General features: G+C 46.8%; 1 protein-coding gene across 1 annotated transcript in view; it reads left to right on the top strand.

Moving 5' to 3' along the window:
- Nucleotides 1-12686, top strand: part of prag1 (PEAK1 related, kinase-activating pseudokinase 1) — a 34232-nt gene that overhangs the window by 4742 nt on the left and 16804 nt on the right. Inside the window, exons 2-3 of the mRNA XM_079524380.1 lie at nucleotides 2283-2718; nucleotides 3284-4965. Of these exons, the coding sequence (XP_079380506.1) occupies nucleotides 2440-2718; nucleotides 3284-4965 (1961 nt within the window). The 5' untranslated portion in view covers nucleotides 2283-2439. The remainder of the gene's footprint in view (nucleotides 1-2282; nucleotides 2719-3283; nucleotides 4966-12686) is intronic.

Raw genomic sequence — 12686 nt, forward strand, 5'->3', positions numbered from 1 at the left:
GTGTGAGATTCACCCTGGTGAGACTTGCGCCTTTACGCATTCCAGACATTCCAGCCACCGGGATGGTTGAGGCTCCTTAGACCCTCTTCTTGTAGCGTGGGGGGGTGGGGGGGGGGGCCTTTATGTTGCTGGGGGTCACACGGGCATGCCTTCACTTCACTTTAAACAGAAAGCCCAGACCCTGTTATTTAGGAGGCCATGGGAACAAGGAGCACAGTGCACACCAGCGCTTCTAAAGTTACAAGCACACAGATAACAAGCTGAATAATGCTGTCAGACTGCAGTGTTTCCCAAATAATGGCCTGGGACGGGACCCATTTTTTCTGTGGTTGTGACGTTACCTCAAATATGTCCCTTTTTAATTTATTTTTTAGGTTCCTATAGTTATAATTCTTATTTCAAAGGATTTCCTCTCCCCCCCAAAAAACATCTATAAAAGGGAGACACCAAATGTGTCTTGGAACCCCTGTTTTCTGTCAACTCTCTGTTCACACTCACTCACAAGGTAATTCCTGTTCCATTTGCAGGGGTCTTGATAGTAAAACTAGCAACGGGAATCAATTAAAGTCAAATATATCTCAGCTGGAATGACACCGTAATGAGGAAACAAGTCCTTATCTCCTCTGCCTCGCTCTCAGACAGTTTGATGCAAACAAAAAAACAATGACAGCTTTGTTAGGTACAGCAGCAGCTGTACCTAGCACATGGAAGAAGACTCGCTTTCCCCTTTTGGCTTTCACCAATGGCTGTGAAGACCTAATAACCTAATTCACATCTCCTGTGTAACTGACTGAAGTGTCTTGTACTCATTTGTCTTGTGTTGCATTGTCTTTTGTCTTGTTTTTACCTTCTCCTGCCTGCAATCTCATTCACTTATTTTCTTTTGACTTCTTAATTTAAAATGTATGCAAATGTTTGGTTTTTAGTTTTTTGGCCACTGGTAATTGCGCAATTCCTCGTTTCCAGCATAGCGTATTTACGTGACACTCCCATTTTAAACAATTCAAAATGTACACAGGAAAAGAAACACCTCTGTGGACACAGCCCCTTTAGTGATGTGTCTTAATGTTTATGTAGGGTGGTTCTGGTGGGTGATGATGGAAGCAGTGACACCTGGCCTAAGTCACATTAATTAGACTCAGAGCTGGGTGTGACTATAAACCCGTTTTGCATCCATCTTCTAAAATGATGCACACAGGAGGATACATCTGCCACACAGTGAGTGAGCTTAAGTTAAAACAGGGAAATATAACATGAAACTAAATTAAGGACACCAGTTGGTAAAATTAAAATGTATAATTATTGGCGTCCATTAAGGCCTACTAGCGATAAAAAAAAAAGCATGTTGAGACTCTGAGATTGTTTAATCAACAGAGGCAGGTCTTAACACTTCATATTTTGTGTAAAACACTTTTGAATTGCCTTGTGTTTGGGATGTGATATACAAATAAACATACCTCTGTTCAGATAAAGTCATATGGGTCTTTGCACAACTTGTTATTGTAGACATACGGCATGTATGAGTAATACTGAACGTACACAAAACTGTGGTTTTGTATGTCAGTTTCTGAACATCATAGCCAACCCATACAGAGGAGCCCATCTGCATACTTATTAGAATAGTGTAGAGCAGTGGTTATCAACCTGGGGTCCGGGGACTCGCAGAGGGGTCCTTGAAAGGGGGGTCTGCTGCTAAATGATAGATAGTTAGGTCCCGAAAGAACCCTTAGATGTTTATTACTCTAAGACAGGGGTTCTCAACGTTTTTGTCCGGGGACCCCCGGAAATGCTTTGGCAATATCTCGGGACCCCCCTCCCGACCCCCAATATAAATTGACTGCTACAATAACCTTAACCCATTTTGGGCGGGAACCCCTTTTGGTGTTTTAAGCATTATGTTATAATTTAGCTATTGAAAAATAGCTCATAGCGCGCCACTCGGTGGCGCGCTACGAGCTTGTAGGTCTGCTATTTTTGAAAAATCGTGGAAAATAATTTGGGGACCCCCTAAAATAATTTGGCGACCCCCCGAGGGGTCGCGACCCACGGGTTGAGGACCCCTGCTCTAAGAGAACAAATGGACCCTCACGGGTCCATTTGGTTCCATTTGTACACTCTCAGAGTTAAATTAACACTGAGGGGTCCCCTATATATATGTGTATATATTTTTTTAATCAAATTATATCTGGGATCCTTGAAATAAGAAAGCTTGATAATCACAACGGTATCAATGCAGTCTAGTTCCCTAATCACAATAACTCTGTTTCCTCTCTCCTCCGCAGGCCTCGTTGGGAGTAACACCGTGTGGCGTTCGCTCAAGTTACCTTTCTCCTCCTCCTCTCCGCCCCACACAGCCATGTCGGGTCGTCCGGTGTCGCGTGGACCGCTCAGCAGCCACTTCTGACCCCCAAAAAAAACCCGCTTAGCGCAACAAAAAAGATGTCAGCGTGCGGCGACTTTGCAGAACACGTGTGGAAACCGGGCTCTTGTAAGAACTGCTTCCACCCGCTCAGCGCCCACCGGTCTCGTGGCGGAGGTGGCCCGGGTGGCGCGGTGCCGGCGGTCTGCCTGAGGGCCAGCGTGGGAGGAGGCGATGACGAGGATGGCGTAGCGGCGCCGTCGCCCTACAGCAAGCCCACCATCGCTGTCAGACCCACCATGATGAACGCTGCCGACACCAGCGACGTCACCACAGATGTCAATATGAACATAGAGCAGGTGAGGAAATGATTACCCATTCAGGAAGCCCCCTTTTGGTGTTTTACCCATTCAGGACGGGAACCACTTTTTTGGTTCTTGTTGCTATGTACAGTAAATTAGCAGCATAACATTAATATTTGAATATTTTCAGAAAACTTAGTTCAGTATTTAGAAGGCGTTTTTAGAATTGGCCTCAGTCCTAAATGGATTAATGTGTGTATTATTTGTACCATTTTGTGTTATGTACATTATGTTTTCTCAACGTCGGATCCAGGGATCATCAGTGGACCCTCATGGATCAGTTACTGTGACACTGTACGAATGGACCCCTCTGGACAATTTATTTCCATTTGCTACAGAGTTAAATGAACACTGAGGATTTTACAGAGATTGGGGTCCCAAAGAACTGTGTCAAATATGGGTCTGTGGGTATAATGCATGTCTTTGAATTTAAAAAGGTTGTGAATTATTCATGTATTTACTCAGGTGTCTACCCTCTTGTGTGTGTGTGTGTGTGTGTGTGCATGTGCATGTGTGTGTGTGTGTGTGTGTGTGTGTGTGCGCGTGCGCGTGTGTACATCAGGAGAACCCAAAGAGCCCAGTGCAGCATCTGGGCCTGAAGAAGCTGCTGGACTTGTCCTCTCTCTACATCGACAGCAACGGCTGTGGCCTCCAGAGTCCCAGTTCCGGAATCAAGATGGGGTACACCACCTGCTTCTCCCCTGGCCCCCTGGGACCCTTATCCCCTACAGGCCCCTTGTCCCCCACGGTCCTGCCCAAAGTGCCCGTGGTCATCGGAAACATCTTTGTCACCCAGGAGGAGGGCCGTGGCCCTCAGAGTTTTAAATTGAGTCCCGTTGGACAGACGATCAACACCACCACTACGAGAACTAACAAGAGCACTTACAATGGAGGTGGTGTAACCACTGCCAAATCCAATCATCAAGAACTCATCCAGAAATCTGCAGAGAAACCTTTAAACGTCACCAGTCCTGACGCTGTCAGTGTCCACAGCAACGGTATCAGCGCCGGGACTTCTGATGCTGGTATCACTTCTATCCCTTCCTCTTCCACAACCTTCACCTTTGACACAGTTACCCACAATCCCCAGCCACGCATTCCCACTCCCACCTCCAGCCTATCAGATTCCTCCTGTTCTTATCGTAGCAGCACAGACTCACTGCCGGGGCCGGACAGGTCGGGGTCGGGAGGAAGGCGGGCGGGTTCGGAGAGTCCCCGGAGCCCCATGGCAAGTCCACAATCGCCGGCCCACACACCCAACGGACAGCCAGAGACGGAACCAATATATGCAGAGAGCACAAAGAGAAAGCGCAGGCCGCTGGCCAACGGAGAGCAGACTCAGACCCGGGCCTCGTCTGAGCGCTGCGAGCCAGAGCTGCCAGCAGAGGGCCAGAGGGCCACCATCACTGTCATGGCCGCCCGCACGGAGGAGAACAACCGGACGTTCTACCTGAGTAGTCCCGACTCGGCCGTCAGCACACAGTGTCACTTCAGCCCCACCGCTCTGAAGGACAGCGGCACCCCCCCGGTGTTCCACTGGCCCAGCCCCGCTCACACCAACCCCGGTGGTCCCGTGAGCGCCGAGACCAGCCTCTCCGCCCTGTTCCAGGCCAAGCCTCAGTCCAGTCCGCCCATTCCCCCCAAGAGGAACATGCGCTCCCCGAAGCTCGGTACCTCCAGTCTCTCGTCAAGCACCTCCTCCGCCTCCTTCTCCCCTGTGCCGCTGCCTGACCTCCCCATGCTGGTCCTCCTCTCCCCCAGAGAGGGCCACCTCAAGCCCCACGCGGAGAACCACGAGCGACGACACAAGCCCAGCCACCACGGCTCCGGCTGGAACTGTCGCATCGAGGAGGAGGAGGAGGACGACGACGACGCGAGGAAAGAGGACGATGCGAGGGAGACGCCGCCGGCGGCCAACCCGCCGTCAGGAGCGGGGACGACCTCCTCCTCCACAGGGCCGGTCAACGGCGCCGCCGCTTGGAGGGAGGCCAGGGATTGGCGGGCGGCTCGCGGCGGGGCCCCCCCTCCCCCGGTGACGGAGCCAGGCACGGCCCCCCTCCTCCTCCCCCTCCCGCCTGCCCCCGACAATGGTGCCTGTCAGGGGCAGAGTGAGGGCACGGAGCCGGAGCAGGAGGAGGAGGGCAAACATAACAGGAGCATGCTGGCCAAGGCAGCGCTGCTCGCCGCCTCCTCGGAGCTGCAGGCAGCCTGTCCACCACCACCTCCACCCAAGAAACACCACCGGTAAGAACCACTCACACCCACTGTTATTCTAGTCACCTTAGGTCCAGTAGAGAAAATAGCCTTTGGAAATAGACATCTGAGCTTGTAGATTTTTTGATTGGGACTACTTTTGACTATATACTGACATTCCCAGAACAGGGACAGCAGGTTGAAAGGGTCGTTTCCTCAGTTGCTGTCGCCCAATTCAAAGGAGCGAGCAGGGAAAGCAGGATAATGGAGTGACTGCAGACGAGGGTTGAGAAATGTTTATTTATTATTTGTTATTAAGAATAAAGGGCCAAAAATAATCTCCAACAAAAACATTGCTGCAGGGATTGGAGGGCATAGACAAGTCAATTGTGGGCGTCTGGAATTCATATTAAAAATTCCATTCTAAATGCCTGTGTATTCCTTCACCAGCATGTAGAAGGATGTTTTCTATGATGAATTCCAGAATGGATTTTGATGGGGGGTTTTCCGTCACAATTTTAACAAAAAGTGTGATTGTGGGAAAATAGTATGGGGATGCTCAATGAGGCTAATAAGACCTATGAGCACTCATCTATTGTCTGACACACTGTGCTACGGTGTGTGACATTGCACCAGGCATTTTTCACATCCTTTTTGTTTTGCGTTTTGTGTGGACACATACATATTTTTATGTGCATTCATGACCCATGACAGCTAGGACAGGACATTATAGTACAGGACAGGACATGCTTGCCTAAACCACATGGTTGCCTGTTTCTTTGGCATAGAGAACCGGTGGACCAGATCAACTCCTGACTAAAAGTGTGCTTGTAGATCTGAGTCGCCAGACAGGCACAAACTTGTGTGTGTGTGTGTGTGTGTGTGTGTGTGTGTGTGTGTGCGTGTGCGTGTGCGTGTGTGCGTGCGTGCGCGCGCGTGCGTGCGATAGACATTGTGAGGTCCATTTTCCTGGTCCTCACAAGGAAAATGTTTGTTTATGGTAAAAAAAAAAGAGATTTTTAGATTTAGGAAAAGATTTGGTTGGGGTTATCTTTAGGGTTAGGCGTTTAGGAGTTAGTTATGCAGAGTTATTCAATGTCACGCAGGCTACAAGTTGTGAGCTTGTAGATATTTCCGGCTTTAGTGTTGGGGTTAAAAAAAGGACAAACAGTAGTAAAAATGACATTCACAAAATTGACGTACTAAAGCGTTGATGTGTCCTCACAAGTATAGTAAAATACAAGCACGTATGTGTGTGTGTGTGTGTGTGTGTGTGTGTTCACACACGTGCTCAGTACTTCCTTGCTTTGTGCAGCCATGCCAGTGACCCCTGCAGCGCCCTCTCCTTTCATTACACGATTATTCAGCCTTGAATCAGCCTCCTTTCTGTCGCTGTGTATTTCCCCACAATGCATTCCCTGTTCCATTCAAATACTAACAGTGTGACTTTTTCCAATTCTAATTTACACACAAACAGGCCTGTCAAATTGTTCCGTTTGCTGTGTCACATTGCTGTACATGCGTTTTGGCTGCCACTGTACACAATAGACACAGAACTGTGAAAGAAGAAGAAGAAGAAAAAAAACACACAGGCCTGTGTTATTGATATCGGCGCACAAAGACAAAACAGTCTCTTTTTTACAGTAGTTAATAGAGATGGATCATTGAGCATCATAATGTTAATATTAATATTTAGTGGTACTAGGGCTATTATCCATTAACCAAGTCATACGATGGTGTCTTATAGACTAGAGCACCAAAGTCTGCCATAATTTACACATCCTACCTGGGTCACGGTTATTCTCCCCATGCTGAATTCCCATAGACTTACTTTATATCGCATCAAATACGAATTGGGTTCCAAAAATACAAATATTATCCCACAATGCCAGCGCTTTCACTCATATGAAGAATTAGCTTATGGCGAGAAAACGCTAATGTTACTGCCGCCGAATTAGTTACATTTTCACCGGAAAAAGACTGTAACAAATATGTGTGACTGGCTATCGTAAGCAATACAAAGCAATCTCCCTGACAAAATCGACAAGACAGTTTGTTTATTTTTGGACCACAATGCTTATATGAGATGATTTTAAGATGACTCAATGTTAGTCTCCATAGAGAAATTACTTCTACAACCCAGGGGATGAACAACTGATGTCAGGACTTCTACAACTTGCAGATTGGCTATTTTCACTATATCTGACATTTTATTACCTTATTATCTTACCGTTCATATTAATGCAGACAGCTTAAATACCTTGACGAGATGTTCCTTCCAGAACCTTGGATCAATATAAGCCTGACACATATCAGTGCGTTTTCAAAGATACAGTACGTACCGCAGCACAGTTGACGCCCAGGGTTATTTAATCCATTAAATCATAGCGCCCAGCGATTTATAGCAGCGGAGCACATTTAACGATGGACCGGATGTTATCCCGGATGTGGCTGAAGTAGCTTGATGTAGCCAACCACTCTCGAGGCGATCGGCAACAACGGGAGGTATGATTAATTCTAACGCGACTCGCAAGGGGCCGCGGTGGGCCGTCTAACACATAATCTTTTCTTAGAATTGGACGGAATGAGTTAGATTAAGAGTTATTCAAGTTTTAAGATTTTCGATCTCGTCGGCTAAAATGGGGGGGGGAACATTTTCGATGACATCGGAAAATAACATCGAGTATTGCACAACAGACGCTCCCAGCCTGTGGAGCGATGCGATCGGTTTTGATATCAATAATCTCCGTCCTTTTGATCAATCTCCGTCTTGAGCGCTGGGCGTTACTAATTGATAGGGCGGAGGAGAAATCCGTCCTGTGCGCTCAGGGTGTTAACTATTCACAGACAGACAGACAGACAGACAGACAGATAGACAGACATTCCCTGAGGGAAATTCAGTTGTCATGGCAGCACAGCAATAAGGATGCCAAAAAATACAGGTAAGCAGTGGCGTGCACAGACATTTAGAGGGGCAGGTGCTCAAGTTAAAAAAGGGCACCTTGTGCAGCGCGTGGAACCGGCCGGTTGCCTTAATCCATTTTGGGCGGGAACCCCTTTTGGTGTTAGCATTATGTTATGCTTTAGCTATTGAAAAATAGCAGATCTACAAGCTCATAGCGCGCCACCGAGTGGCGCGCTATGAGCTTGTAGGTCTGCTATTTTCGGGGAAAAAAAAAAAAAGAGAAAAAAATGTTTTTTTTTTTCGTTTTTTTTCTCAAAAGGGCACATTGCCAAAAGGGCAGGGGGTGCTCTAGCACCCCCTAGTGTCTATCTGTGCACGCCACTGCAGGTAAGGGTATAGACAAGTGCAGAATAAGTACTGTAACACTAGTTACACAGTTAAAATAGGATAACAATATAAAAGACAGCTATGAAGGAACATGACATCAGTTATGCATAGTGTATAATAAGGCCAGCCACCAGTAGTTCTCCAAATGCCTTCTGTTTGTGCCACGGAGCCCCCTGTCTACAAAAGACATTAACATGTCCATCCTGGCTCCTGAGGGACTAGTCTCCGCTCAACCATATGGGGTTTAAGTGGTTATGTGATTAATTGATACAGTACTTTCTCCCTTCCTGGAAATGTAGCAGAGTCAAATGTACAATATCTGTCTCGAGTAAATGTACTTTGTTACTTGTCCACGCCGCTGTATAAAAGGAAGCCACGCTCCTCCTTCATTGGGCTGCTTTGTTGTGACATTCGAAACCCTCCAAAATGAAACTGTCAGCGGCCACATTAGCGTTTGTTCCTCGCGACCCCGCCGGTCAGTTGCGGAGTCACGCCTGTCGCCGATCACATTTCAGGGAGCCTTATTTTCGGTGGTAATTCTAGTCAGCTCCCATCTCTCTGCGCTGTTATGCCATTGCTGGCATTCTGCGCCGATAAAAATACACTTTGTCAAGATACATGTGGGAACATGCCTCACGCCAGTCACCCATCAACACAGCTTCTGCTCCTCTCACTTTATCTCAGTTGTCTTCTGTGGTGGTGAAAGGCAACTAATGTACATTTACTCAAGTACAATTCTGAAGTACTTTTACTTTACTTGAGCATGTCAATTTTCCAATACTTGATGCTTCTTCTGCACTACGTCTCAGAGGCAAATATTGTACTTTTACTCCACTATAATTATTTGACAGCTTTGGTTTTAACTTTAACCATACTACTTTTACCATACTTTAACCCTATTTTATGCTTCAGGATATAAAAACGCAATGCATTGTGAGCTTGTAGATCTGCTATTTGTGAAAGATTTGTCAAAATTCTGAAAACCTTTAATTGCCAGTACCTTTTCATTTTCAATACACTTTCACTTGTAACAGAGCATTTCGACATTATGGTATTGTTCCTTTAACTTAACGCAGAAATATGAAACTTATTTTTATTTGATTTTTTTCAATTTGTCCAGTGAGTTTGTATGGTAATGTTATGAGTATGTTAATACAATATAACTTATACAATCTGTAACCCATTTTGGGCGGGAACCCCTTTTGGTGTTTTAAACATTATGTTATAATTTAGCTATTGAAAAATAGCAGATCTACAAGCTCATAGCGCGCCACCGAGTGGCGCGCTATGAGCTTGTAGGTCTGCTATTTTTGAAAAATCGTTAAAAGGTGCCTCAAATCTTTCAGAAAATTGTCATGATTTAGAAAACATTTTTTTTTAATTTCGACGTCAGGTCTGAATGGGTTAATACAATATTACTTTATGTGGTTGTATTTGGTCTCCCTGCTCTTCTATTGAGACATTTAGATCATGTCAAAAGTCATGTCTCACCTACAGTAGACACAGGATATGACCGACTGAAGTTTGACCTGATGGTCAAGAAAGATTACATTGGCCCGGGCGGCTGGCGTAGCCGTCTGGGCACCTTGGCTGGTAATCCAGTCTGGCAGTGTGCCGCGGGTTGGACTCCCGATCCCGATGGCCTTTACTGCGTGTCATCCCCCATCTCTCTCCCAATTTCCTGTCCTACTGTATACCTATCCCTCTATAAAAATAAAAAATAAAGGCGGAAAAAAAAGAAAGATTCAATTCAGGAAACCGTGTTCAAATCCAGGGACCAGGGCAGAAGTAGCCTGGTTAATAAACCAGACCGAATCAGCCGTTGGCAAAAAAAAATTGCCTACCAGCGGATTACGGTCTGGCGAGGCTCAGTAGCACGCCTCTTTCCTACAACCGAGAACAGGTCGGACCAATCGGGACACGGTATGCAATATGGGCGGGCTTTGGTACAGTGACGTTCAATGCTTGAGACTTTTGACTGACAGTAGCTCTGACCAATTGCGTCAAAGAGAAAATGTTTGAACCCGCCCCCCGGGAAATGAAATCCAAGTGGAGCCAGCCCAGACTAATATACCGCGACAGTGTTGTGTGATATTAGTCTGGCTTATTAGCCAGGCTAGGGCAGAAGAGGAAAAGGTACATAGGTTAGTGCAGTGGTTCCCAAACTTTTTCATGTCAAGGACCCCCGTTTGCGGATTCCCCATTTGAAAAGATATGCCAGGGACCCCCATGAGAGAAGATTTTTACGGCTCTAGCAGTGATTCTCAACCCGTTAAATTTCAAGGACCCCCCCAGTTTGACATGCATTAGTCTACGGACCCCCAGTTAATGGAATTTCTATCTCTGGGACCCCTAATTTATATTGTAAAATCAATGTTAATTTAACTCAGAGAGTATACAAATGGAACCAAATGGACCCGTACAGACCCATACGGGTCCATTTGGTTCCAAACTATCATTTAGCCGGGGACCCCCTGGAACTCCCTCAAGGACGCTGGCACGCACGCACGCACGCACGCACGCACGCACGCACGCACGCACGCACGCACACACATCCTGTCCACTCTGCCAGGCAGCGTTTTGATGTGCTGAATCATTGAAGAGCCACAGATGGTGTGGAACATATCGTGGCTGTAGGGGGAGAAACCTCGTATCTCCACATTTTAACTTCCTTTTTTTTGTGGCCTTCGCCTTTATTTTATTATATTTTATGGAGGGACAGACAGTAGGCTGACAGGAAATGGGGAGAGAGATGGGGGGGAAGACATGCAGTGAAGGCCGTCGGGATCGGGAGTCGAACCCGCGGCACACTGCCAGACTGGATTACCATCCAAGGTGCCTGGACCGCTGAGCCATGGCCCAGGCCTTTAACTTCCTTTTAACCTTATTCAGACCTGAGACGAGATTCAACAAATGTCTTCTAAATCCTGACAGTTCTCTCAAGCCTTTTCATGTCAACGACCCCCAAAGTTAAATGTATTTGGCCGCTGACCTCCCCCCGCTGACCCCCCCCCCCCCCCAGAAGCAAAGATTTGAGTAAAAAATGTTCACTGTAAAAGAATATATATTCAAAGATTTGCGGCACATTTCTAAGATTTTTCAAAAATAGCAGATCTACAAGTTCACAACATCTTTGAATATGTATTCTTTGCCCCCCCCCCCCCCCATTTCCTGAAAAGTCACGTTTTTGACATGATATGAGATTTCCACCCGACAGCGATGATGTGTGACATCTCCAAAGGAGCTTTGTCTCTTAAAACATTTCAGTCTCTCCATTGTGTTCCGAGCATGTTCTGTCTGTGTGTGTGTGTGTGTGTGTGTGTGTGTGTGTGTGTGTGTGTGTGTGTGTGTGTGTGTGTGTGTGTGTGTGTGTGTGTGTGTGTGTGTGTGTGTGTGTGTGTGTGTGTGTGTGTGTGTGTGTGTGTGTGTGTGTGTGTGTGTGTGTGTGTGTGTGTGTGTTTGTGTTCGCATTACTAAGGAAACTAAGCCCAAAAACAACGTGACCTTACGGGGACATTGTGAGGTCCCCTGGGCCTGGGGCCTGGCAATGACATTTTTAGAGTTACAAATAATAAAAGATTGTTATGATTAGCTATTCAGGGTTTAGATTAGTGGTTGGGGCTACAAATGTTAAAAGTCAAGTTAAAAAAACACACACAAAAAAAACGTGCGTGCGTGTGTGTGTGTGCGCCTGTGTTCCTGACACGGACCACATTTGGGGACAAATGTTGGGCATGAAACCACTTATTTGGCGTCTGTCTGCATGTCAAATTGGGGATAAGATTGGTGTCACCACTTCCACTTAAAGATTCTAGTAAAGTTCCATAGAGTTGAGGTTGGGGTAAGTAAGGGATGAGTAAGAATGAAGTCAATGCAATGTCTCCAAAGGCATGCAAAACCAAAGTGTGTGTGCGTGCGCGTGTGTGTGTGTGTGTGTGCGCGCATGCGTGCCTGTGTGTGTGAGGGAGAGAGAGAGTGAAAGAGAGACGTGTGTGTGTGTGTGTGTGTGTGTGTGTGTGTGTGTGTGTGTGTGTGTGTGTGTGTGTGTGTGTGTGTGTGTGTGTGTGTGTGTGTGTGTGTGTGTGTGTGTGTGTGTGTGTGTGTGTGTGTGTGTGTGTGTGTGTGTGTGTGTGTGTGTGTGTGTGTGTGCGTGTGTGTGTGTGTGACTATTATGGGATAGCTGTGTTACTTGGGTCAGTGAAGGATGCCAGGGTGAGGGCGCCTTGTGGAGCAGATTGTTGCCCCTGGCAACTCCCAAACCGTCCCAGCTCACATAGTCAGTTGCCAATCATAGAAACAGAGCTCACAGAACAGACATTCGGATATTTCGAATCAGGAAGCCTGTCTTCTTCCCCCCCCTCCCCCCCCCCCCCCCCTCTCTATAAAGTGAAACCTGCGACCCCCCCTCCTGCTACGAAGCTATGTTGATCCCTTCTCTATAACGGAACAGCGTCTTGTTGCTGGGCTGACACACCACCTT

Source organism: Electrona antarctica (assembly GCF_951216825.1).
Source record: "Electrona antarctica genome assembly, chromosome: 16".
Classification (NCBI taxonomy): Eukaryota; Metazoa; Chordata; class Actinopteri; order Myctophiformes; family Myctophidae; genus Electrona; species Electrona antarctica.